The following is a 23,590-nucleotide window of genomic DNA, read 5'->3' as shown; positions in this document are numbered from 1 at the left end:
TTCGGTTGTTAAATATTGCGTTTTAAAGATTGAAAAAAACTCATCTAAAGATGAAAAAAGATTAAATTATTTATTTCATTACAGCTCTAGAAGGTGTTGGCACTGCCAAGGCGGAGACCGCTGACGTCATACTCTCTCAGTAATATAAGCGCGATGGTAGCAAACGATTCTATTAGAGCTCAAAGTCGCCCGCATAAGTGTTAACACAGCAGAACAAAAAGAGAATTTACGAAATATTACGAAATTTTAAAATGAGGATGCATGTGAGCACCCTTGGCAAAATCGTTTACACAACAGATGGCACCACCATTTGAATAATAAGTGGTGTGACCGCTTTTAACATGGTGCATGCATGGTTAAGTTGCAGTAGTATGTGGAGGCTTACCAGATTTTTGGTGTCCTTTTGATGTGAGAAAAAAGCCAGAATGAGGTAGTTCGATCCACTGGCGTACTCAAGGGGGGGGGGTTGAGTTCTAACCCCCCCTCCCCAGAGCCAAGATTATAATGTTATTTTGCAGGAAAAAACCTAACCCCCCCCCCCCTCGAGAAAATTCTGCGTACGCCTATGGTTCGATCGAAGGGTCTGCATATGGAATAATCTCACCTTTTTTTCACTGAGTTACAATATTGTATCGGTCTGGTGATGCGTTTAGGACAAACGATAAAACACTTTGCCCATTAGGGGTCATTCGAGTATTACGTCAGCAGCATCGATGGGGGGAAGGGGGTTTCCGATTTGCTGACTTTTGGTGACGCTTACGTCATCAACCAAACTTTATGAAGTTATGAAATATTCTTAATGACATCTTATTCGGTGCGCCAAAAACGGAAAAAAACTTTTCGGTAGTTATTGGGCACCTGAACTAACATTCTACCTATTGATAAGTCCCCCTACAGAGCCACTTTAATGATCTCTAAATATTTCACGGATGCTTCAAGTGCTCTGGAAATGTTTCCGGGCCGCTTAAGTGCTCTGGAGCTGTGCCACGGAACCACGCACCACTTAAATGATCCGTAATTATACCACGGATCACTTAAGTAATCTGGGAATGTTTCGCGGGTAATTTGAGCGATGTAGGACCACACTGGGGGCCGCTTAAGTGCTCTAAAACTGTGTTACATGTCACTCAAGGAATCTCTAAATGTGCCACGGATCGTTTAAGTGTTCTATAACTGTATCGCGGGTTACTTAGGTGATCTTTGAATGTGAAAGTGATCGCTGAGGCCTACTTCAGTGATCTGAAAATGTGCCACGGGCCACTTAAATGCTCTAGAATTGTGCCACGGGTCATTTAAGCGATTTGTAAATGTGCCGCTTAGTTCATTTTTACAAAATTAGGTTTGAGGAGGGCAAGCCACATGAGATAACCTTCAGGATCACATTTGGTCCGCGGGTCAAGGGTTTACCATATATGGCTTCTTACCCTTCAAATAGCATTGAAATTAACAGAAATCGAACACACACATATAAAGATATTTCCTTTCAAAATTTTAATTAAAAAATTTTGTTTAAATATTTTTTGAATTAAAAAAATTTTTTTTTTCTTTCGTGGAGGGAGGTGCATGAGCCCCTATGCTCCCCTCCCTCGAACGTTTCTGATCCCACCAATATGCGTTAGGAGTTTGGAGGCAGTGATGACGAAATTCTGCTGACAACGGGGGAGGGGGGTCAGAAATGGCTGAAAATTTGCTTACGTAATACTTGAACGGCTCCTTACGGCTGAAATTCGCCCGCATAAGAAGTGTTAACAGAGCCTATATTTAGAAAATGATGTATTTACTGTCACGAGAGAATATACTAATTTACCATTCGTTAAATTACGAGGTAAATGGTATTTAAGGGTGAAAAATGACGACAATTGGTGCTCCTTAGGTATATATTTTCTATGGTGATGCAAGTCAAAACTAATCAGGTTTCTGAAATTTTTGAAAATATGTATATGTGCTTGCATGCGTTCTGAAGCAATGCGCATAAATTGCCATTTCTCTTTCTATAAGATAGCGATAGCTCCCTCTAACTAGTAAATAAGAGAACTTTAGCGTTATCTTAAGATAAAAAATTTGGAAGAAATAGTATGCAACACACCAAAACACATTAGTGAATGGCAGAACTTCGCACACAACAGAAAATATTTCACAGAAATTTTATTTCATGATGCGAGTAATTATTCTCGAGTCTTGTATAATAACGGGGCCAATCTTAAAATCGGACGAAATATGAAAAAAGCCGTCTTTCTCTACGAAGTTTATTCATTAAGGTCCCCCCCAAAATCCAAATTAGCTTCCCAGAACGGAAGTATGGAAAGTACTCTCTTGAAGAGTCGTCATTAGTTGCGTCGAATTAAGCTCGTACGTCTATTAAAAGTTTCACAGAAGTAGGCTAAAAGAGAGGGTTTTTCTCCTCGTTATTTCAACGTGATGTTATCTTTTCCAATTCGTTCGTAAGCGGAAGCTCATCTGATTGGTCGAACATCCGACTCGGATGCTTTTTAAATTTGGAGTTATATATATAGACTATGTTTTCTTCACTGTCAAAGTAAATCTAAATAAACGCAGAACACGACACATACTTGCGACATCTTAGTTTACGGCTTTCACAATCTCAAAAAGAAAAAAAAACACGTGTAAGTACTTTTATTCTGTTAATAATGTTCTTTTTAATTAGTAATTAATTATTCATGATTAAGGCTGGTATTCATCGATATGGTTTAAACTTAGTCTTAATTTGTGGATAGGAGATCGACATGGATTGGTTGATCATTTTGATTATTGATCATTTTTATCGCACCACGTTCATTTTCTGCACACGAGGGCTAATTAGACCGGCACCTACAATTTATTGCTGGTTTCGAACGGCAGGCTTGTTTTTTATACTCATCGAGAGGTTGGTGCGCTAACCCCTCGATGGGGGACTCCCTGCGGTAGAAATTTTCTCTGCGGTCAAGTCGCCGTTTTTTGTTGTACCTCTGTGTCAGGAAAGTTTTCTGACAAGGACGAACCAGGTATCAAACTCGCGACACATCTAAACATCCTTTGGTACTTTAGGCGAGTATCTTATCGACCTGGACTACCGCGCCCATGGATTTGATGAATTCAGGTTTTTTAACCAATTTTTTTTCACCAACCCGTTTTCAGGAATGTGATGATATAGGATCGAGTAAAAATTTATTGTTCAGATTCTTCACTGCAATCACGTAAATGCTTTGTTTCATTTCATCCAGAAATTTCGGAGCTCGGTTTTGGTAAGCATGCTTCAGTTGTTGATGTCTTTTTATCACATTGAAATAAAATTTCGTGCGAATATGGAAATATAATCAAGAAGTCAAAATCGGCTTTTATCGATTGATTATTTTTACAGGGTGTCCAATTAGATCCGTTGTTCATAATCTCTGATGTTTCATGTACCTTTGGGAGTGCATTGGAGACGCGCACCTCATGGAAAAGCGTGAATATCACAGCAAATATACTTGAAAGGCTCATGATAAGTTACTTACGATAAAGTTACTTAAAACGCATGAAAGGCGTTGTAAATTTACTCCTGCGTCTAGAAATTAATGTCTAGAAGGCTTGCAATATCCTCAGAAACGCTCACTAGAAATACGTCTGCTTCTGCATATGCGTAGGAAGGTTTCATTCTGCTTGAAAATATTTAAGGCCGGGATTACACTATGAAAGTTTGATAAAATAATTTTTACAAATCTTGGAAAAAACCAATAGGTCTATTGCAAACAATAGCCGATATTCTCATTTGTTGCATTTTTCAAGTTTTATAAAAGAACTTCCCAAAACGTTTATATTGTAATGCCGACCTAAGAGGCGTTTGTATCCTTGGGCCGGGATTACGATATAAAACTTTTATAGAAGTTCTTTTATAAAACTTGAAAATGCAACCAATGAGTGCATCGGTTACATTCTTCGCGCATCCTTTAATAACCTATCACTCAGGGGTACGGCTACCACATGTTAGAGAACCATACAATAATGAGAACCATAATATAACTGGAATAACTTCACAGGTGTGGCGTCCACGCCTTTTATTCATTGTGACGCAGATTTGCACGCGATTTCTTCTTCTTCCCCAGGTTACATTTGCATTCATGGTGTTCTTTTTTCTCCCGTTAAATTTCAACAGTTATGCCGTTATAACGTTTGCGGAGCGGCCGTTTCGAAACGCGCTAGCGCGTGAGCGTTTCATGTTAGACCATACATTTTTTGATGGCAATTGTTTGTATTGGTGTGTACTATCACCTCTTAAAGTATTTCCCTATCTTTTCTGAACCACCCTGTATATTCAGTGCGCAAATTGCTTCTGAGGAACGCAACGAAAATGAGATTTTTAAAGCTTTTTTCTCTTTGGTCAGCCAAAACAAATTCAATGAGATGTACTGGGATGTTTTATCATATCCACTTGTCCGCTAGATATCACATCATGTCATTTCTGTTTATTTCGCTCTCTGAAATCGAAAAATCATTCTCAGATTCAAAAGCCATGTTGATTCATGCGTTTGAATCAGCTAGATCAGGGGCCCTTAAAAATTTATCACCCGCAGCTCCCTTGCTCAAATCATGATTCATCTGCGATGCCCAAGAATAGTTCATAATAGACATTTTCACTTATAAAATTACCACTTCGTAGCACAAATAGGCATTTACTATCACGACACTCGTGACAAAAATTGGCGCTTTCACGAGGGCCTAGGAGCCGTGACAGACACTCTGAGAAACATTGAGCTAGATTATAAAGAAGCGAAAGTTCCTCAAAAGTAGTTTAAAATTGTGAAAAACGGCTATATACGAGAATTTTGAAGAATATAAGCAAAATTCTTTTAACCCAATAATTTGTTTGATTTGAAATATTTTTTGAGACGAAATTGTAAAGAACAATAATTTCTAGTATATTCTCTTCATTCACCTCTTCCCAATCAGCGTTTTTAACGTCACACTTGGCGTTTTATGTAACTTCCGTCATGATAACAGAATATCCGCCTTTTGACGTATATAGCATGTAGGCATGTCTGTTTTCAACGGCTACATTACGTAAATTTTTCACTACGTAAATATCAGAACAAGGTGAATTAACTGCATTACCGAATCCCAGAATTTTTCAATTCTTTTGGCAAAAAATTAAGCAGTATTTACCATGAAGATGTTAAATTTTTTTTAACTACTGTTTTAACTTCTTTTCAGGAAAAAAATGCCGTCAATGAATAAATAAAATGAAATAAAAAGTTTATCCAATAAAATTACGAATTATCAACGAATTATCATAAAATAACGTTGTTACCAATATTTGTGCATATATCAAAGAAAAAAATCTCATAATTTCAAATTGTTACAGATAATAAAAGTGAGAAATGATGACTTTGGCTGTGATGATGACGCTGACCGTGATGATGGCCAACCCAGGTTTTGGTTTGCTCCTTAATGAAATGGGAACCTGTTCGAAGAAATGTAATCCACGTAACGTTGCCGAATCACTGAGAGACGATAAAGCTTTTCCTTGCTCCTGCGAATCGTCTTGTGTCACCTACGGGGACTGTTGCTCGGATTCTCCATTCAGAATGAAAGGTTAGTAAAGAACACATACTTTTTCTCATGAATCAAATTTGCACATTTTTTAACTTGTTTCAATGTTTTAATGAAACTGTTGAAGTTTATTTCCTGAGGTCCTGAACTTCGAGGCGTGAATGCAAGCCGATCTCTCCGTTAAAGTCTCACCGCAGAGAGCAACAGTTTTACAATGGAACAAATCAGGGAGGTTAAAGTCAGAGTGGCGTAATGACAGCGTACCCCTAACCTAGACTTTGGAACCCATACAGGCTCCTTTCCGAAGATTAACGTTGCAAATCCTGCCAGTACAGATCTGACGAGGCAAAACGGACATTATACCCCTGTTCGACAGTCAGCAGGGGTCAGATTCGAGATACTGTGACTATATCTTATGTCAAACAGGCCCCTCTTGTCTAAACTGCAAAGTCTAAACCTTCGAGCATATCTGTGGGCACCAGGTAGCACTTCAGCATTCCTAGTTCACTATCCAGGAGATGTATCCTCACATACGCTCTCCAGGAATAATCTAGGGCCGAGTTACAGAGACATTGCGAGAAAATAGACTGACTGATTTGACCCGAGGTGGTGTGGCACTCTCACTGTCCCGCTGGGCCCTCAAAGTAGAGCAAGAGTCACAATTTCCACAGTTCTGACTTGAGTCCCGAAATGCTATCTAGTGCTAAACTGTTGAAAGAAAAAGTAAACTAAGTCTCAGCTTTAATATTTCGCCACCAGATTGTTGTCACAAAATTTTTAATATGGAAACCAATGACAACAATTCTAGTAAAACCTTCATTTTTCTCGAAATGAGGATTAATTGACTTACACCATTCTGACTTTAACCCACACGCCCTCAAACATTCATTCAATATTGAGGGGCTTTTAAACTTCACTCATAGTTTGAAAATTAAATGCAACCCTAAACTGGATGCCTATCCAGATTGTTATGCACACATGCATAGTTCCTGCACAATTCATTTCGTAGTAAATTGCCCAAGTCGATAGACCGGAGTTGTGATTGGGTTGAAAGAAAAAAAGACGGGGGAGGGTCGAGTGACCCTGGGGCTGGACCTAGAAGGCGTTGAGTTTACTCTTTAACTTTAAAAGTTAACGTGAGGATGGGCGCCAAAATTGCTACTGACCCAGTGCGACAGGATAAATTTTCGTTTCCAGTTGTGGCCTTGATAATAGGATATGACATTTTTTTTTTCAGAAGGGTCACAAATTTTATTTCTCTCTTTCTCTCTCTTTCTGCACGGTCCCCTACTAATTAGAGTTATATTTATAGAAGCTATTCATCTTATATTTAATGAGTCAATTAGAGGAAGTTCGATGTTTTGAGTAAAATATTCATCGGGATATTTATATTCAATTATTTTCGCCACTCTCACCTCACATTTCGGTAAAAGATTTCCTGATTTTTCGGACCATCTTTGAGATAAATAAAAATTCCGGTTTTTTTTTAATTCAAACACATTTTAAACCGAAAAATAATGATCAATTTTCAAAAACAAAGTCTTCGTGTGTCCAACGTAAGTCAAACTAAAATAGATATGCAGGTGCCAATGAAAGTAAAAACTTGGCATCATATTTTTCTCGCCATTGAGTTGCCTCTCTTACGAGGTGTTGAATATTTCAATGTGCATTTTTTACTTGGCGAATGTTTCCTTGAGGAAACATAAAACTTTTGTTTGACTCATTAAACACAGCGCGAAAGTTTTCTAGGTATAAGTTACAGGTGAGAGAGCAGAGCTCCTTGAAACCTAGGCTGACTCATCCGCCACCTTTAAACGAAGTTTGACGTCAGTATTATCACTATAACCCAGTGGTTCGCAATTTTTTTTCAACCGCGGCTCTTCCGCTCAGTTCATTGTTCAAATGTGGAATCACTTCAGAGCATAAATAGGCACACAGATCAATATCTCGAGCTCACCGCGACGCACACTTTGAGAAACACTGCTATAACAAATCAATGCTTCCTATCATGTTTTTTCAAAGGTGTGTTTACTTACTGTACTTGCTCGCTTTGATAGTAGGGTAATGAATGGATACGTGTCGAGATTTCGCTGTTGTCTTTCTTCTCTTTTTTTCCCTTGCCCACGCACAGATTGTTGCAATCGAAGCATCACAAGTCTCTTTGATGAACTCACCATTGGCGAGTCTTCCCAAGTTTGACGTTCTTCTAGCTTTTCTCGGAATGAAATATTTCGTGACAACCGTACAAATAAGCGCCCGAGTTTCATCTTCATTTCCAACCCAACTTATTATTGGCAGTAAATTGCTATATGGCCGGAGTTGGTGTTTGGTAAAGTAGCCGTACAAATAGATGAACATTTCAGCAAACCCCTCAAGGGCAACAATTAGCACGTGTATGTAGATGTGACTTAACAAGTCACTGACTAGCCTGGCGCGTTGCTTGTCACCATATCCTCGCAAGCTCAACGAGTCACACGAGCAGTGTACGTTCACCCTAACGATTGTATGCCACTTGGAATGGCAAAAAACCAGATTATAGTTCTATGATAGTGGACGATGAGTTTGCTCTAATTTCTTCGTACCTTGGATATGAGGAGCCAATGATATGTAGGATAACCCGAATTGTTTACATCGCAGATATCACTGCAACCGTTGACTTTAGAAACATACTCTCAACTACAAAAAGTTTTCAAACGGCGTTCAGTTACTCAAAATTTCATAATTTTTATGTGTGGTGTGTCAAATACAGTAAAAAATGAAGAAGTAAACTTTTATACTATCATCACCAATGTGCTAAAACTTCCAGCTACTGAAATGTAGATTCCGCTCTTAAAAGTCATTCCCAAAAAAAATTCTCATTGTTAAATGCAATATTCATCGAGATATTAAATATATTATAAAATCACTAAGTTTTGGCAACTTATCTCTATGTTGGCCAGTTTTCATTAACTCAGAAATTGCCATTTTTAGGGACTGTACAAAAATAGAATAAACTCAATTATTATATTTTTTACTGACAATAGATAACAATTACATTTTTGACTATTATTTTCACAGGTGCAGAATTTTTATAAATTTTGAATTTAATTTACGAACAAGGCAATATGTGAACCACACCCTCAGTCATTGGCGATAAATGCTGAAAATTTAAATATCAAATATCTCCGTTTATATTACATTGAAAAATATATGCAATATTTTATAAATGATTTCTCAGAGCCGCATTTACGTTTCACAAATTGAAAATTGTAGCCCACAGGGTCTGCATAGGAAATTAATTTTTCAATTTTTTTCATGTATAGGTAGGCCTACGATGACTTTTTGAGTAACTGCACGTCGTTTGAATAATTTTTGTAATTGAAAATGTTTTTCTCAAGTCAACTGTTGCAGAGATATTCGCGAGAATGTGCGAACAATTTGGGAAAGCCTGTACAGCCATATAATAAGTAAATGACATATATGAAGTCTTCAAGTTGTTTGGATAATATTGCAATTAGAAATCTGTCTATAATCTACAGTTTCAAGGTTTAAGCTTTTGATTAAAACTTTGTACCCTGTAAAGTAATAGATACAATGCTCCACAGAATACGTATTTTTGAGCTCAAAGTATATTTTTCAATACATACGTATTTTCTAGTATGTTCTGTATGAAATATGTGATCGACATTTTTCAATGCTATATGATTTTTTTCCCTCGCATTTACAGGAGAGATATCAGCCGCAAACAGGCAAGGAATGGTCTGTTTACCTTTGGCTAAAGATACATTCGAAATCCCCAGCGCCTCAGCCGTTGGGAACTGCCCACCGTCTAACAATGTAACATCGAGTTTTTGCGAGAATGGACTAGGCTACCTCAAACCCGTCACCAGCCGAGTGACGGGAACGACGTACACGAACGTTTACTGCGCTATTTGCAATAACGACTCGAGCAATATCCTGACCTGGGATGCCGATATCCATTGCTGCGCAGAGGCCCGCCAACCGTCGGTTTACAAGCATCTACGCTTCGAGAGTTACGACGACAACCTTTGGTTGATGCTGGAAAGGAGAGATATTCTGAGATCCAGGCTTCTGTGCCAATGTCAGTACGTACCGAGACCCGGAAAAATCGAATTCCTCAAACAAATCAAGTTGAGATCATGTTCTAGGACGGAAATTTCCAAATGCGCCGCGACATGGCGGAACCGCGAGACTCGGACTTCTTGCTCATCGTATCTGGATCCCGTTTACGTCCGTGACAGAGTTTATCGCAACCCTCACTGCGCCGTATGTAATTACGAGCTGGAATCTTCGTTGTCCTGCGTCCCTGGAATCGTGAGCCAGCTGTGGCTCAGAGGCTTCACTGACAACAGTCGTATAATCCGCTTCTGTAAGGATCGCGGACTGGAGTACTGCTTGCACTACATGTCCGTTCCTCGAGGAAGAGCGTACTCGTTGTCGCTGATGATGTCCATAAAAAGGACGGAGTGCTTACCTTCCAGTGATCACCAATGCTGCCCGGGTTACGCGTATCATATGCGTAGCGGGAAATGTCGTAAAGTTAGCGGTTGAAGGCAGCCCAATAGCAGATAATCACTGTAATTATCATCACTACTGAAGGCAGTATCGAGATGGGGGTGAGGGTCATACGCGAGATCCTGTCTGTGTGTGCATCTAGATTTTTAGTCTTTTCTTCTTCTAAAGTTTCTGGCCATAATGAAAATATCTATTAGGCAACGATGCTCCTTCGGTCATTTAATCTTTCTTTGTTGCACCACGGCCATTTTCTGCACACGAGGGCTAATTACACCAGTACCTGCTATTTATTGCCGATTTCAAACGTCAGCGATTGTCATTTTACCTTTTATACTCGCCGAGAGTTTGGTGCACTAACCTCTCGATGTGGATTATTCACAGAGATATTTAAATTCGAAAAACGGAGGAAAGTTGGGAAAAACCCCGTCAAATGTGGCTAAATCGTTTTACCCGCATTTAACGCCGTTTTTTCTCATTTTTCCTTCGTTTGTTTTTGAATTTGAATATCTCAGTGATCATTGCATTAATATAGAGACGTCAATTTTTTTCTTGTTGGCATCAGGAGAGACAGGGCAACAGCTTTGTAACTGGGTTTTGTGCACAGGGTGTTCGTATAAAAAGTTAACATTTTTATTTCAATAACTATACAATTCCTTGCAACATGGATGACATATCTGAGTACTACACGTTATTTGAATACTTTTTCTAATTGGAAGTACGCCTCTATCCTAACAGTTCGCCAGTAAAATAACATATGCCCTATTATGGGTATACATGGGGATACATACCCCCGGTATGCATGGTGTACATATATATATATATACACCTATGCACCCTGCATATCTCACCGAATGGCCAGCTACTAAAATATTGCAATTCGACGTACCAAAAATTGATTTGTGCAATTCTGAGGCAAACATGAAAACAAATTAACCGTATAGCGCATAAAATTTAAGCCGGTGTGAAGCTTCGGCACACCAAAAATAATAGTTGGAATTTTACGCAAAACATAAAAATAAAGTAACCGGTAAAAAGTTATACCGGTGTGGTGGCATTAAAATAAACATATTTATTGTTTATTTGTCCATTTGATACACAAATACACATGCAAGGCCACAACAGGCAAAATGCCCAACGAGGTGCCTGACAAAAAGATGCTCATAATAAGTGTGGATGTCATATATTACTAAAATCCCAATTAGAAATGCAATCAAAAAAATTATAAACAATACATATATATACATGATAAAATATTATACAATGATCATAAAATGGACTAATAGTTGCCTTATTCTAAGAATGGATGGCTTCTCGATTTACCCCAACATGTTTATCGTATTTCTTTTTAAACGTGTCAATTGTGTTACAATTTACTTCCTGCGGGGGTAAGCTATGCCATTTATTAACAACCCTATTAGAGAAAAATTCCTTGCGACATCATAACCTAGAATTGTCCCTTACCAATCAATACTGGTGTCCCCTAGTAAAAGCAGTCGATTGACGGTGTACTAATAATTTATGGTCCATCCTATCCATCCCGTTGAAAATTTTGAACACTTCGATCATATCTCCCCGACACCTGCATTTAAACAATATTAACATATTCAGGAAATCAAGTCTCGCTTCATAAATACCGTCATCTCTCTTGATGACGTATATTGATCATTTTGACGCTGCAAACCAGTTTTAAACGCACAGTCAATTTTACTTTGAGAATTATTGGAGATGTTTGTTAATGTATTTGAAGGTAGTAGAAGGGATCAAACGCTTTTTATCTCGTATTATTGTTACACTGGAGCTATATATATATATATATACACGCACACATTTACATCACACAACAAAATATATATTCGACAAATCAAAAAAAATGTGTAATAATTTTTTTATTTAATAATATGAAACATAATATAAAAACATAATAGTGAAATAATAGATGAAGTTCTGCGCCAAGCAGTAAAAAAGTTCTTTGATCAGAACTTGTTTTTCCCGCCATTCAGTGAGCTTTGTTTTTGTTTATCAAATCAATAAATTGTTTTTTATTTGAATGTTTCAATGAATCGTTATTTTATGTGTCTCCAATCGTTTATATTTCTAATTCTGACATTATCGACCGTTAGATTTTTGAATTATTTGTTATGGTACCATTTTAGACGCAATTTCTTATCGATTTGGCGATATCCTTTTCCCTCTTCTTCATGATTTATGTATGCATGATTCTCCCAGTGGCACCAAAAGGGATTATTGCTACTTATGCTGCTGATGTTGGTGTCCTAATTTGTACGGATGGAAAAAGGCAAAGAAAGATGGTTCAAAAGGTTGAAGAGTGGTGCCTTTTCGAAGTCGGGCCCAATTGAATGTTAGAAAAATTGTTTTCATGTGGGCAACTGAATAGGTTCCCCCAACTACATTTATAAAAGTGCAAGAGAGCATTATTCATCCATCTGACACACATGGGTGTTTGTTCTATACGGAATATGTGTTTGTTGTCACGGTGGTATATATAACTAGGGTTTTTGCCGCTTCAACAACTTTAAAATTCGGTAATTTTACAACGGTGTTCTTTGTTAAAATTTTGCCAGAAAGGAGAGAAAAGATTTTTTTACGTTTCCATAAGAACGTAAAAATATACTTTTCCAAAGAAATTACATGTATGGTTCTATTATACAGCGTATAAAATGTCCGAAAGGGATAAAAATCATGCGATTGATTCAAAAAGTGTGGAAAATATTTAAGCCGCATTTCTTACAAAAAATATGGGGTTTTTGCTGCCCAGGTTTTTAATGCAAGTAGGTAATTTTATCCATTGCCTTAGTGTTCGACACTATATTCTGAATTTTTTTTCTTCTGAATTTTTTGGTCTCAGAGCAGCTGCCGACAGTGCGTTTGCTCGATCTTAACAGGTAACTTGCAGCAATTTCCTACGACGGTGCAGCACATTCATAACCACGAATGTTTTGTTCTTGCAGTATAAGCCAGGGATTGGCAAACTCTTTTAGTTGCGGGCCGAAAAACACAAAGAGAAAAAATTCTGGCTGGCCGGACATATTCGGATTTTGATTCATACCGTATTCGCTCGCATTAGCCGGAGAATACCGTAAAACTCGAGGAACACCAACTTTTTAAATGTTGGGGGTTTGGTTTCTTTCATTGTATGCCGGGAAATGCGAGGTTTAATAAGGATCATTGTATGTATTCAGTCAATTCAATGAGGCTTTAGAATAAAGACATTTGAGAATTTCCCAAAATCTGTGACTCGAACTACCCAGCATGCCGTAAAACACGGATATTTCCGGCATGCTGGTCTTCATTGCTGTTTTCCCGACATGACGGCTAACGTGGGGGAATACTGTTATTGGAATTTTTACTCCTTGATGACTGCCATGGTTGAATAGCAAATAAGATACAATTTGTCCTTTAAAACTGCCAAAAAAAACATCAATAAGATATATTTTAATAACTTTATGTATATTTGTTTTTATATATGCAAAAGTTTTTCAATAAATTTCAATTTAAATTCTCACAACTATATTTTGCATATGCAAAAAAAGGGGAAAAAAGATCTCCTTCTCCACTCCTTAAATGAATTTTTAAAAAACCTTGAACTTGAAAATTTCTATACCAGTGGTATTAGACATTTTTTGACTCGCGGAGCCCTTTTAAGTAAAAAAGTTCTTTGGTGGAGCCTCGTAGGCCAATTTTTTGATTATTCATCAGTTTTCAATGATTTATTTTACTATTTAAAAATATTCCCAATTATTTTTTGAATTTTTCTGTTGTTTTTATTTTCCTCGAGCAGCCGCGGAGCCCTTAGAGAGTGCACAAGGAGCACCGGTTGAGAACCGCCGTTCTATATTATTATTTTGTAATCTGTGGCACGCCGGATAAAAAGCCCTGGAGTTTGTGGAAGGATTGTGGCCGCATCTGGCCTGTGGACCGTCGTTTGCCCATCATTGGCATAAGCCATGACGTTTGAATGTCTTCAGTCTGGAGACCGTGTATAATAAGATAGAAAATATCCACAAATTTTCTTCTTTGTCAAATAATATTTATCATATTATTATACAGTATCATGTCTTCAGATGATTAAATCATAATTAATATCAATTGGAAAATAGGCGGGCAGACTCCACGACGCATTCATTCCCAATCGCGATGCGACTAGCAATTGATCAAGTATATATCCACATTTATATTCTCATCACGACCTTAATAGTGACTGATTTCATCAAACTATTGTGTTCTTCCCGCGTTTGAATCACTTCTTTTGCTTTTTTCTCAATTTATATGTTTTCCAACACTTACATCTGATTCATGAACACCTGCGGCTATCATTTGTACGAGCTTGTTTCGTACAAATGGTTATAATTACTTAACGTGTTGTTGACATTTACATTTTGTATGTAAATTTATTAAAGTCCCATCACCTCTCAAGACGACGACGTTATAATCAGCCTTAATGATGTAGACATTTTATTCAAGACAATATCTCATCATCACCATCACCATTCGTTGGTGTCCCAAGAGGGAAAGAGCTTGGGCAATTTTGCTCATTGCTCTGACACCTAACTGTATATATACTTTGACAAATAACAATATAACACGAGTTATGGACCGTGCGTATTAGAAGAAATATCATTACGTAGAGATTTCTCAGATTGAGAAATTAGTTTAAAATAGTTTAAATTTTTTAATTTCAAAAATTTGAAAAATGGATGTCTCAAAAGTTTGGAAAAAATTTGGAAACAAATTGCGTCTATGCAACACCACCTACAGAACAAGGCCTCCGCACGAAGCTTGTGACGTCAATGAAGAAGACCATTTCTCCTATTGCCATTGGATATACTGCAAAAAAAAGGTAAAGATATTGCATGCGTCGACCTGCTATATCCAATGGCAATAGGTGAAATGGCCTTCTTCAGTGACGTCAAGAGCTTCGTGCGGAGGCCTTGTTCTATAAGTGGTGTTGCTTTCTATGTGGTTTATCAGAGACGTGACAGTATAAAATTGGAAAGCTGGTTTTCATAAAAATAAAAAAAATTGCTGAAGTCGCCGCATATTTTCTACAATGAAATTCGAGTACTTCATTTAAAAGCAAAAAGAAGAAAAGGCTGTAAAAAGGCATTTCTTTGAGCAGATCGAAATGAAGTGTCTGACGCGCACTGAACCCCCGAAAACCTGGCTGCGGTAGGCAACGCAGTATAAGTTTACGCGAAAACATAACAGTTGGAAGACTAACTTCAACGCATAAAATGGCCTTGTGGGAAACTATGAAAGATCCTGTAGTGAAAATTTTAACAGTTAACTGTTCATAGACAGATCAGAGAATCTTGTATTTGATTCATAAAAGAGTGGTTAGGAAATCACCGGTCACAAGGAAGCACCAAAGAGAGGTGGAAAATAGAGGGACTGAAATGGTCACGAAATCATACATCTTTTATGACGACAAATAGCTTGGTATCTTATGTATCGGTGCAAAACAAATGGAACTTACATGTTCGAGACGTATGTTTTCAATAGACAGTAAGGTGGAGCTTCTATAATGGGCCGTTCAAGTATTACGTAAGCAAATTTTTAGCCATTTTTGACCCCCCCCCCCCTTGTCAGCAAAATTTTGTCAGCACTGCCCCCCTACCTCCTAACACATATTGGTGTGGATCTGAAACGTACATGGGAGGGGGGGGGGCATGCAGGGGGGCCTCCCCCGCCAGACGAAATTTCTTTTTTTTTAATGTAAAAAATATTTCTTAAAAAAATTACAATTTCGAAAGAAAATACCTTTATATGTTATTATAATCTATTTCTGTTAATTTCAATGCTATTTGAAGGGTAAGAACTCAAAATTTTTCTTTAAGAAATTCATTGCGACCCACCGTTTAAGCCATATATGGTAAACCCTTGACCCGCGGACCAAATGTGGCCCTGAAGGTTATGTGATGTAGCTTACCCCCCTCAAACCGAAATTTCGTAAGAATGAACTAAACGGCACATTTACAGATCGCTTAAATGAACCGTGGCTCAATTGCAGAGCATTTAAGTTGTCGGTGGCACATATTCAGATCACTGAAGTAGGCCCGTGGCACATTCAAAGATCAGTTAAGTAACCCGCGTCACAGTTCCAGAACACTTAAATGATCCGTGGCACATTAGAGAGTGATGCACATCCCTTGAGTGACATGTGGCATAATTTTAGAACACTTAAGCGGTGGGGGCCGCTTAAGTGCATCACTCACGTTACCCCGGAACATTCCCAGATTACTTAAGTGATCCGTGGCATAATTACGCATCACTGGAGTTATTTGTTGCACAGTTCCAGAGCACTTGAGCGGCCGGGTCACATTTCCTGAGCACTTGAAGGATCCGTTTAAAAAAAGTGCCTTATCTAAACTTTTGAGACGGACCTAATATGCGAAAAACAGCATTGTTCTGTGATCCCTGCTGCCACCTGGCTAACAAACATAGAAATATCTATTATAATTCTCCGGAAGTGAATTTATATGTTGGAGCATAACCGGTGTGCGGCATAAAAATAGACATTTTATGGTATGATACTATAAATTGCTTATTTTCATACTTCACGCCCATGATTTCATACCCATTTCAGTCTCTCTTCTCCACCTCTCTTTGGTGTAATTTTTTACGTGTAAATTTTATGCGCCATAATACCGGTTAATGTGTTTTTATGTTTCTCGCAGAACTTCAGCAGTTACGTTTTGATGAGTTAAAAATTAATCGAAAGCAATAAAGGACTAAAATAAAAGCTAAACTGAACTATACTAATCTAACTAAACCAATGATGTAAGCAACAGGATATTTTGCCATTTGTTTATTTATTTTTTTAATTTTTGTAGAGGGCAGCATTGGTTCCAGTGTATCAGCAACATTTTCTATTATTATACATGAAAGAAAAAGCGTTACGCTAGTGTCCTCTGCTGCCACTTTTAAAAGGAAAACAAAACAACCTGATATAAATTCTTGAAGTAAAATTGGCTTTTTCTTTCAAACTGGAGTGCAGCATCGAAATGAACAACGTATGACATGATACTATATATTCGTTAATTTTCATGCTGCTCGTCGGTGTAAATTTAATGCTCCGTATATGATCCCTGCCGCTAGTTTTTTATGTTTGTCATGACATTCCAGCTATTATTTTTCTTGAGTCGAATATAAAAGAAGTTGAAATTAATGGGTTACAGGATACTACGCGACACACAGCACAAACTGTGCTTTAGCAAATGACACCCGATACCAAAAAGGAAAGGAAGAGATTCACAAATATCTTGGCTCAGATTTGGAGTGTGTAAATGAAAATACATTCAGAATCTGAAGCAATCAAGAGCTCTTATAAACCTTTCAATCATTTTCTTGACTGTGGCCGTGAATCAGTTGATGCAGAGCGTCAGACCTACAAGGGCGTAATCTCCTTCATCCTGTGGATCACTACGTGCAGTAGAAAATTTAATATTACACCCATTATAATTTAAACAAATAGGTTACATAGAGCAAAATGTTTCTTTATACACTCGCAATCGACTTTCATTTTGAAGAATAAAAGAGTTATTTTTTGAGAGCTCTTGCGAAAGCCTTCACTATGACTTGGGGTTCCCTTTTGACCTTTAGATTCTCTTCTCAGAATTTCTGACACGATACGTACATCATATTAAAGCAGATGATGAAATATTACTTTCATTTTGAGAAACAGGTTTCCGTGATTTCATATGAACAGTGCTTCAGTTATCACATGCATTTCATTTATTTGTTTTCAATAGTGAGGAATTATCAAGAAAAAGAATAAGCTATGTCCTACTTTAGTTTTTCGGCAGTCACTATAATCGTGATTATTTCGTTGTTGTTTTCGATGGGACCAGTTTCTTGTCAAACCCATGCATCTTCACTGGATGGTTTCAATGGTTCGAGCAATTCACTAACAGATGGAAGGCTGTTTGTTGACGCTAGTAAATATGGTTACAAGATCATTGAACGAGTGCTATACAGAAAAAAACGTTCTTCTCCACGTAAATGCCCTCCAGGATATGTATTTGTGGTTCAGTATAAACCGTTATCGAGACAGTGCCGGAAAATTCATGGGTAAATCTCTATTTATATTGTATTAATTTCATTTGAATTCCTATCATCAAATCAGTCTGAGCTGAATTTCGCACATGAAGATGATATTCTTTACGATAGTCTCTGGATATAAACGTTCTATAAATTCATATCATACTGCTAGAATCCCCCCCCCCCGTCTGAGTATAAGTGCTCTTCATCTATACTATATATTAGTGGGGGTCTCATGCCTTTTTTACACAGTGAAAAATTATTCTTTAATAGAAAATATAATTAAAAGTATAATTTAACATTGATTGATTTTTCAAACATTTTACACATATTTTTTATTGTATCTGCTATACTACTTCACCAACTCTGGCCTTATCGCTATATTGCAATTTACTGCCATTGGTTGAGAAATGAAGGCGCTGTCTATCGGTGGTCGCCTCAAGTTCGTTAGGAAAGATATCTTATCTATATCCTCCCTCGGATTCGAACCCAGGACCGTGACAGCAACCTCCACGGTTGTAGACGTGCATCTAACCACCACGCCACTCGGTGTAGCTGCCATACAGTGTCAGTATAAAATTTTACATATCTCTAATACTTATTTTTTTATAATTGCATTGTTAAAAGAAGTGCATTAAAATTAGCTTGTTTGCGTGATAAAAGAGCATGGCATCAATATAATTGCATAAAAATTATTTCAAAATATATAAACGAAACTGTTCGAAAAATATATATAGGAAAAGATTGAGATTACATTCATTTAATCTTATATAAGATTGTATTTTAAATAGGAAATTTTTTTATCAAGATTTTTTGATTTAATTTTAAATAAGACTGTGTCAATGTGTGTGGAATCTCAATTTTTTGCTTCCTTTCATGAATTGAACAGTTTCCTTCATTTTAAATCAATTTTTATTGAATTATATTGATGTCATGATATTTTATCGCGTGACAAATGGTTTTTGATGAATTTCTGTTTTTTTTTTAACAAGGCAATTGCAAAAAATTGAGCATTGAAGAAGTGCAAAATTTAACATTGGCATGGAATAGCATATACAATCGAATATATGTGTGAAAAAAAATTAAATAAATCAATGGTTAACCCTTTGCAGTCCAGAGGTTTTTTCGGCACTTCGTTGCAACACTTTGCACTTTATAGCGTTTTCCATCCCAATAGTCATGCAAATAATCTTCATTTCTGATTTCAAAAATTCAACGCGAAATCTCGTTGAAAATTATAGAAAAAAACCGGACATTTTTTTATAAAGAAAGTTGGCCGTCCCACCTTTGTTTTTATAAAAAAAATGTTCCGTTTTTTTCTCTTATTTTCAACGAGATTTCGCTGAATTTTGGAAAGAAAGAATTAAGATTATTTCCATAACTTAAATTATATTATGATAATTATAATTATCATAGTCGATCATAGTCATACGAATATATATATATATATATATATATATACCCATCTTACATATTTACCAATTTTTTTTTTTGTGAATCACATATTTATGCATTGCTCTTCATAGCAGCCATCGTTTACCACCATTGGCAATTGTTTTAGCAATTTTAGGGATAGTTTCAACTTTACTTGGTTTTTATATTTTTTTGCAATTTTACTTGTGACAATATTAGCAATTTTACTTACTGACAATATTTTTTGCTTTAATTGACAACTTTACATGCATTTGACTATTTTTTGAATTTACTTGGCAATTTTACTTGCATTTGACTATTTTTTGAATTTACTTGGCAATTTTACTTGCATTTGACTATTTTTTGAATTTACTTGGCAATTTTACTTGCATTTGACTATTTTTTGAATTTACTTGGCAATTTTACTTGTCTTTGACTACTTTTTGGCTTTAATTGGCGTCTATACTTGCATATGACACTATTTTTTGTTGATAATTGGCGATATCCCGTATTTTTCCGTATAGATCTCATACAAGTGTGTTTGCACTAATCCTTTCCCAAACTCTTTTTTTTCCGATTTTGTTCCATCCGTGCGGCGTCTGCGTTGGCATCTATTTTGCACAAAATAGAACTAAAGAAAAAGGGAAAATGTTTCCACTTGCGCATAATAAGCGAAGCAAACCTCAGACTATTTTTTTTTTGACCGAGAGACATAATTTTGTTAAGAGACATTTTTCAATGACACAGACAGCCCTGACATGTATATACAGGGGATGCCATAAATTCGTAATCACAGTAGACTCTGGACTATCCGTCTTAATGTGGTGGAAATCGGGTCGGATAACAGAAAAGTTGGATAGGCCGGAGGTCTATAATTATTCATTTCCTACCCCCCCCCCACCCCCGTTTACAATAAAAAACATATTTTTTATGTTTATTTTAAACATCCTTTAACCCTCTCTTATTCGTATTTTCTGACCTCTAAGTACAGGCGAGTACCTATTTAATAAATCTTTGTTATTTACTTCTGAACTGTACTGTTTCAGAAATTTACTACAGAAATAGGAAGTCAAAGAATTCAAATATTGCACATATTTCAAGGTAAACTTTATAATGGCTAACTTAACTGCTGGAAGCATTAAACCTTAACTGGCGTTGTGAAAATTCTGTGTGTAACTGGCGTAGTGGGATCATTTTGACCCCAGCAAGTATTAATTATTAATGCATTTTAAAAATCAACAAAATAAATTTTCATAAAAGTAATGGGATTTTTCATATGCCTTCATTCGTCAATTAGTACACTAAATAATTTTCAAATTTCTTTAATTATTTTCCCAAAAACTTTCTTTTATTAAGACACACATTCGAAAAAAATGGAGGGATACATGACTTTTTTGCAATTTTTTTTAAATTATGTATTAAATTTTTTGAACCCAATTTTCATGATTAAAAACTGAACAGCTATGATTTAAATATACTCAGAAAATAAAATTTTCAAATTAAAGTAATGTTTACAGTATTTTCACAAGCACCGAAATTAGTCTTATTCTAAGTTGGAAACACAGTACTTACAAGCACCACCATGACCGATTGATCACACAGATCTTGCGTACAATTTACTAAGAGTACTATCCTCAAGATCACCTTGCATATCCAACGTTTCACCATTCATTTGAAATCTTTATTGAGAAAACTGGTGCTCTTCCGAGACGACATTTCGATCTCAACACTCCGGCCGTAAGATAAGAAAGGTGGGGTCATTTTGACCCCACGAGAACTTTGACGAATGAAATAACGGAAAAAAAAAATAGAACAACCTCATAAATTTGTCAAGAACATGTAAACAACCTGTTTGAAAGGTACTGATAACAGGATGCACCGGATGCATTTCTTTTTCAAGGGAGTGGCATGTTGAGCAATGCGTGGGGTCAAAATGATCCCACCACGCCAGTTGAGCGTTAAATCATGTACACTGTACAACAGTATTTTTCTACGTCTCCACTGTGGCGAACCCGCAGTCCCCACAATTGTGGTCGGCTGAAGTTGGTTTTTTATGGGAGAAAGGCTCGAATGGGAGCCGATCTTCCGGTTGATCAACTGGCAGTTGATCGACAGGTTATGGAGGAATGAAAAACATGCTCAAGAGGAAGCCAGTAATAAAACTATCTGTTCTCTTCATTGCTGAAACGAGAGGGTTTTAAGGATATGAGTCATTTCGTGATTGCCAAAATGAAGTGTATCAAGTTAGGCGAGATATCTCGTCGTTACCGCTGTAAGGGTTAATCTCTCCGAGACCGTCCATCCCTTTCGGAAAGAGCGCAAACCATCCCAAGATAGCCTCTCTGGGCGGTCAACGGTCATGTCTGTCTGTCTATAAGGGTTAATATTGAACTGCTTCATTCACAAATAATAGAGCTTCCAGCAATCAAAATGAATTTTCAACCTGATTCCGACTTATACTTAAGTTCCTATAGAAAAATAAAGATCAAAACATGTTATGAATTTGTAAATCGTGCGAAACAGAATTTTTTCATACGTAAACTGTTTTGAAAAACCATTGAAGGTGAATAAAACCTCGCTAACTTGATACCCGTTTAATTCCACGTGTTTCTCGATTCCTTTTTGGGTGTCGAATTACCGAGCTTCCGCAGCATAATGAAGGCGATTATTACTGTTTTCCATCGCATTTTTTTGGTCAATACTTGTTTGTATTATAATATTGGGGGGAAAATAACGATTGAATTCAAAAACTAAAGTAAATACTATTGATTGAATGACAATTTTTTTTAAAACAATTAAAGAATTCAAATGAAAGAAAATGAATATGTGAAGAGATTGAAAAAGGCTTAATTTATAATAATATAAATTTATAAAATTCAGGCAAATTTCTAATGGGAAGTGAAAATATATACAGTGGAAAATCAAATAAAAATGTAAATTAAAACGACTTGAAAAAAAAGATAAAAAAATACAATCAAGTAAGAATGTAAATGAATTAAGTATATAATCAAAGCGGATGATAATCAGTGAAATAATGAAAATAAGGATTATTTAATGATTATTCAGTTTTCAACAAATCTGGACAAAAAGGAATATTGACAAACAATCCAAAAACATGCGCATGAAGTTTTTGAAAAATATGGTTTGGTAAAGTTTGATGTCAAAAAATTCAAATCAACATTTGAGAACTTTGAAGAACATTTGAGAAACAACATTTAGAATAATTATTATTTGACATTTATATGTTTGTGGGCATCTCTTTTGCCCACAAACGCCACTTCGTTGGGCATTTTGCCTGTTGTGGTCGATATATTTGTATTATTATTTTTCAAATCTATAATGACACGGGCAGTGATGCTCATCATCTGAGTGATACTCAAGACTACTATGTACTACTAAACCCCGCATGCACCTCGTCCATACTCCTCTGTGGAATGGAGATATATATATTCCTCGGATATTCTTCCTATTCTTGTACTATACTTGTTGGACTGTGCATTTTGGTATAGTATAGTATAGAACCGAGCACGCCCAGGCTCTGTCGATTTTGCGATATAAGCTCATTGATTGTGAGATCGTGGGCGTGCCGGAAAGAACTCAAACCGGCCGGGAAAGAATACCCGGTTCGGACCAACATCCCGCCAACTTCCCAAGCAGCACAACCACACCCCCACACCCAAACCCCCAATCCCAGGGCACATCACCGCTCGACAAAGCCAGGACAGCACCGCGGGCGCAACCCCCCCCCCCATGTGCATTTACGTGTTGTGAACATGGGAAGTTTTTTATGGGCAGTGTATTATACAGAGTGTCCTGTAAGTGCCAATGCGGCCTTCATCTCATCAACCGTTCGTCGTAGACGTTTGGGTTCAATTTAAAAAATGCGCAAAAAGCGTTCAAAAATCACCCTGTACCAATTTGAAGGGCACACAGGGTGCCACAAAATGAAAAATATAAATTTTTATGTGGTTCTGTTGTCCTCTTACTTCCAACTAGAAAATTGTTACTCCGTATATCCTGAGGCAAGCAGAAAAAAATTCATGTTTTCAAGTGCAATATTCACTGGGATATTCGAATT

The 23,590-nt window shown here is 36.9% G+C and overlaps 1 protein-coding gene across 1 annotated transcript; it reads left to right on the top strand.

Moving 5' to 3' along the window:
- The first annotated feature begins 2,519 nt into the window (after window positions 1–2,519).
- LOC149082591 (uncharacterized) lies at window positions 2,520–12,089 on the top strand. The gene is made up of 3 exons (XM_089235852.1): window positions 2,520–2,624; window positions 5,339–5,568; window positions 9,233–12,089. The coding sequence occupies exons 2-3, from the start codon at window positions 5,355–5,357 to the stop codon at window positions 10,075–10,077; spliced, it is 1,059 nt and encodes a 352-aa protein (XP_089091978.1). The 5' UTR covers window positions 2,520–2,624; window positions 5,339–5,354; the 3' UTR covers window positions 10,078–12,089.
- Window positions 12,090–23,590: the final 11,501 nt, after the last annotated feature.

The sequence above is a fragment of the Pholcus phalangioides genome, unplaced genomic scaffold (genome assembly GCF_987345545.1).
Source record: "Pholcus phalangioides strain wild (caught in Gottingen) unplaced genomic scaffold, Ppha-v1.0 ptg000009l_1, whole genome shotgun sequence".
NCBI classification, from domain to species: Eukaryota; Metazoa; Arthropoda; class Arachnida; order Araneae; family Pholcidae; genus Pholcus; species Pholcus phalangioides.
This window is presented reverse-complemented; position numbering and strand designations above follow the sequence as displayed.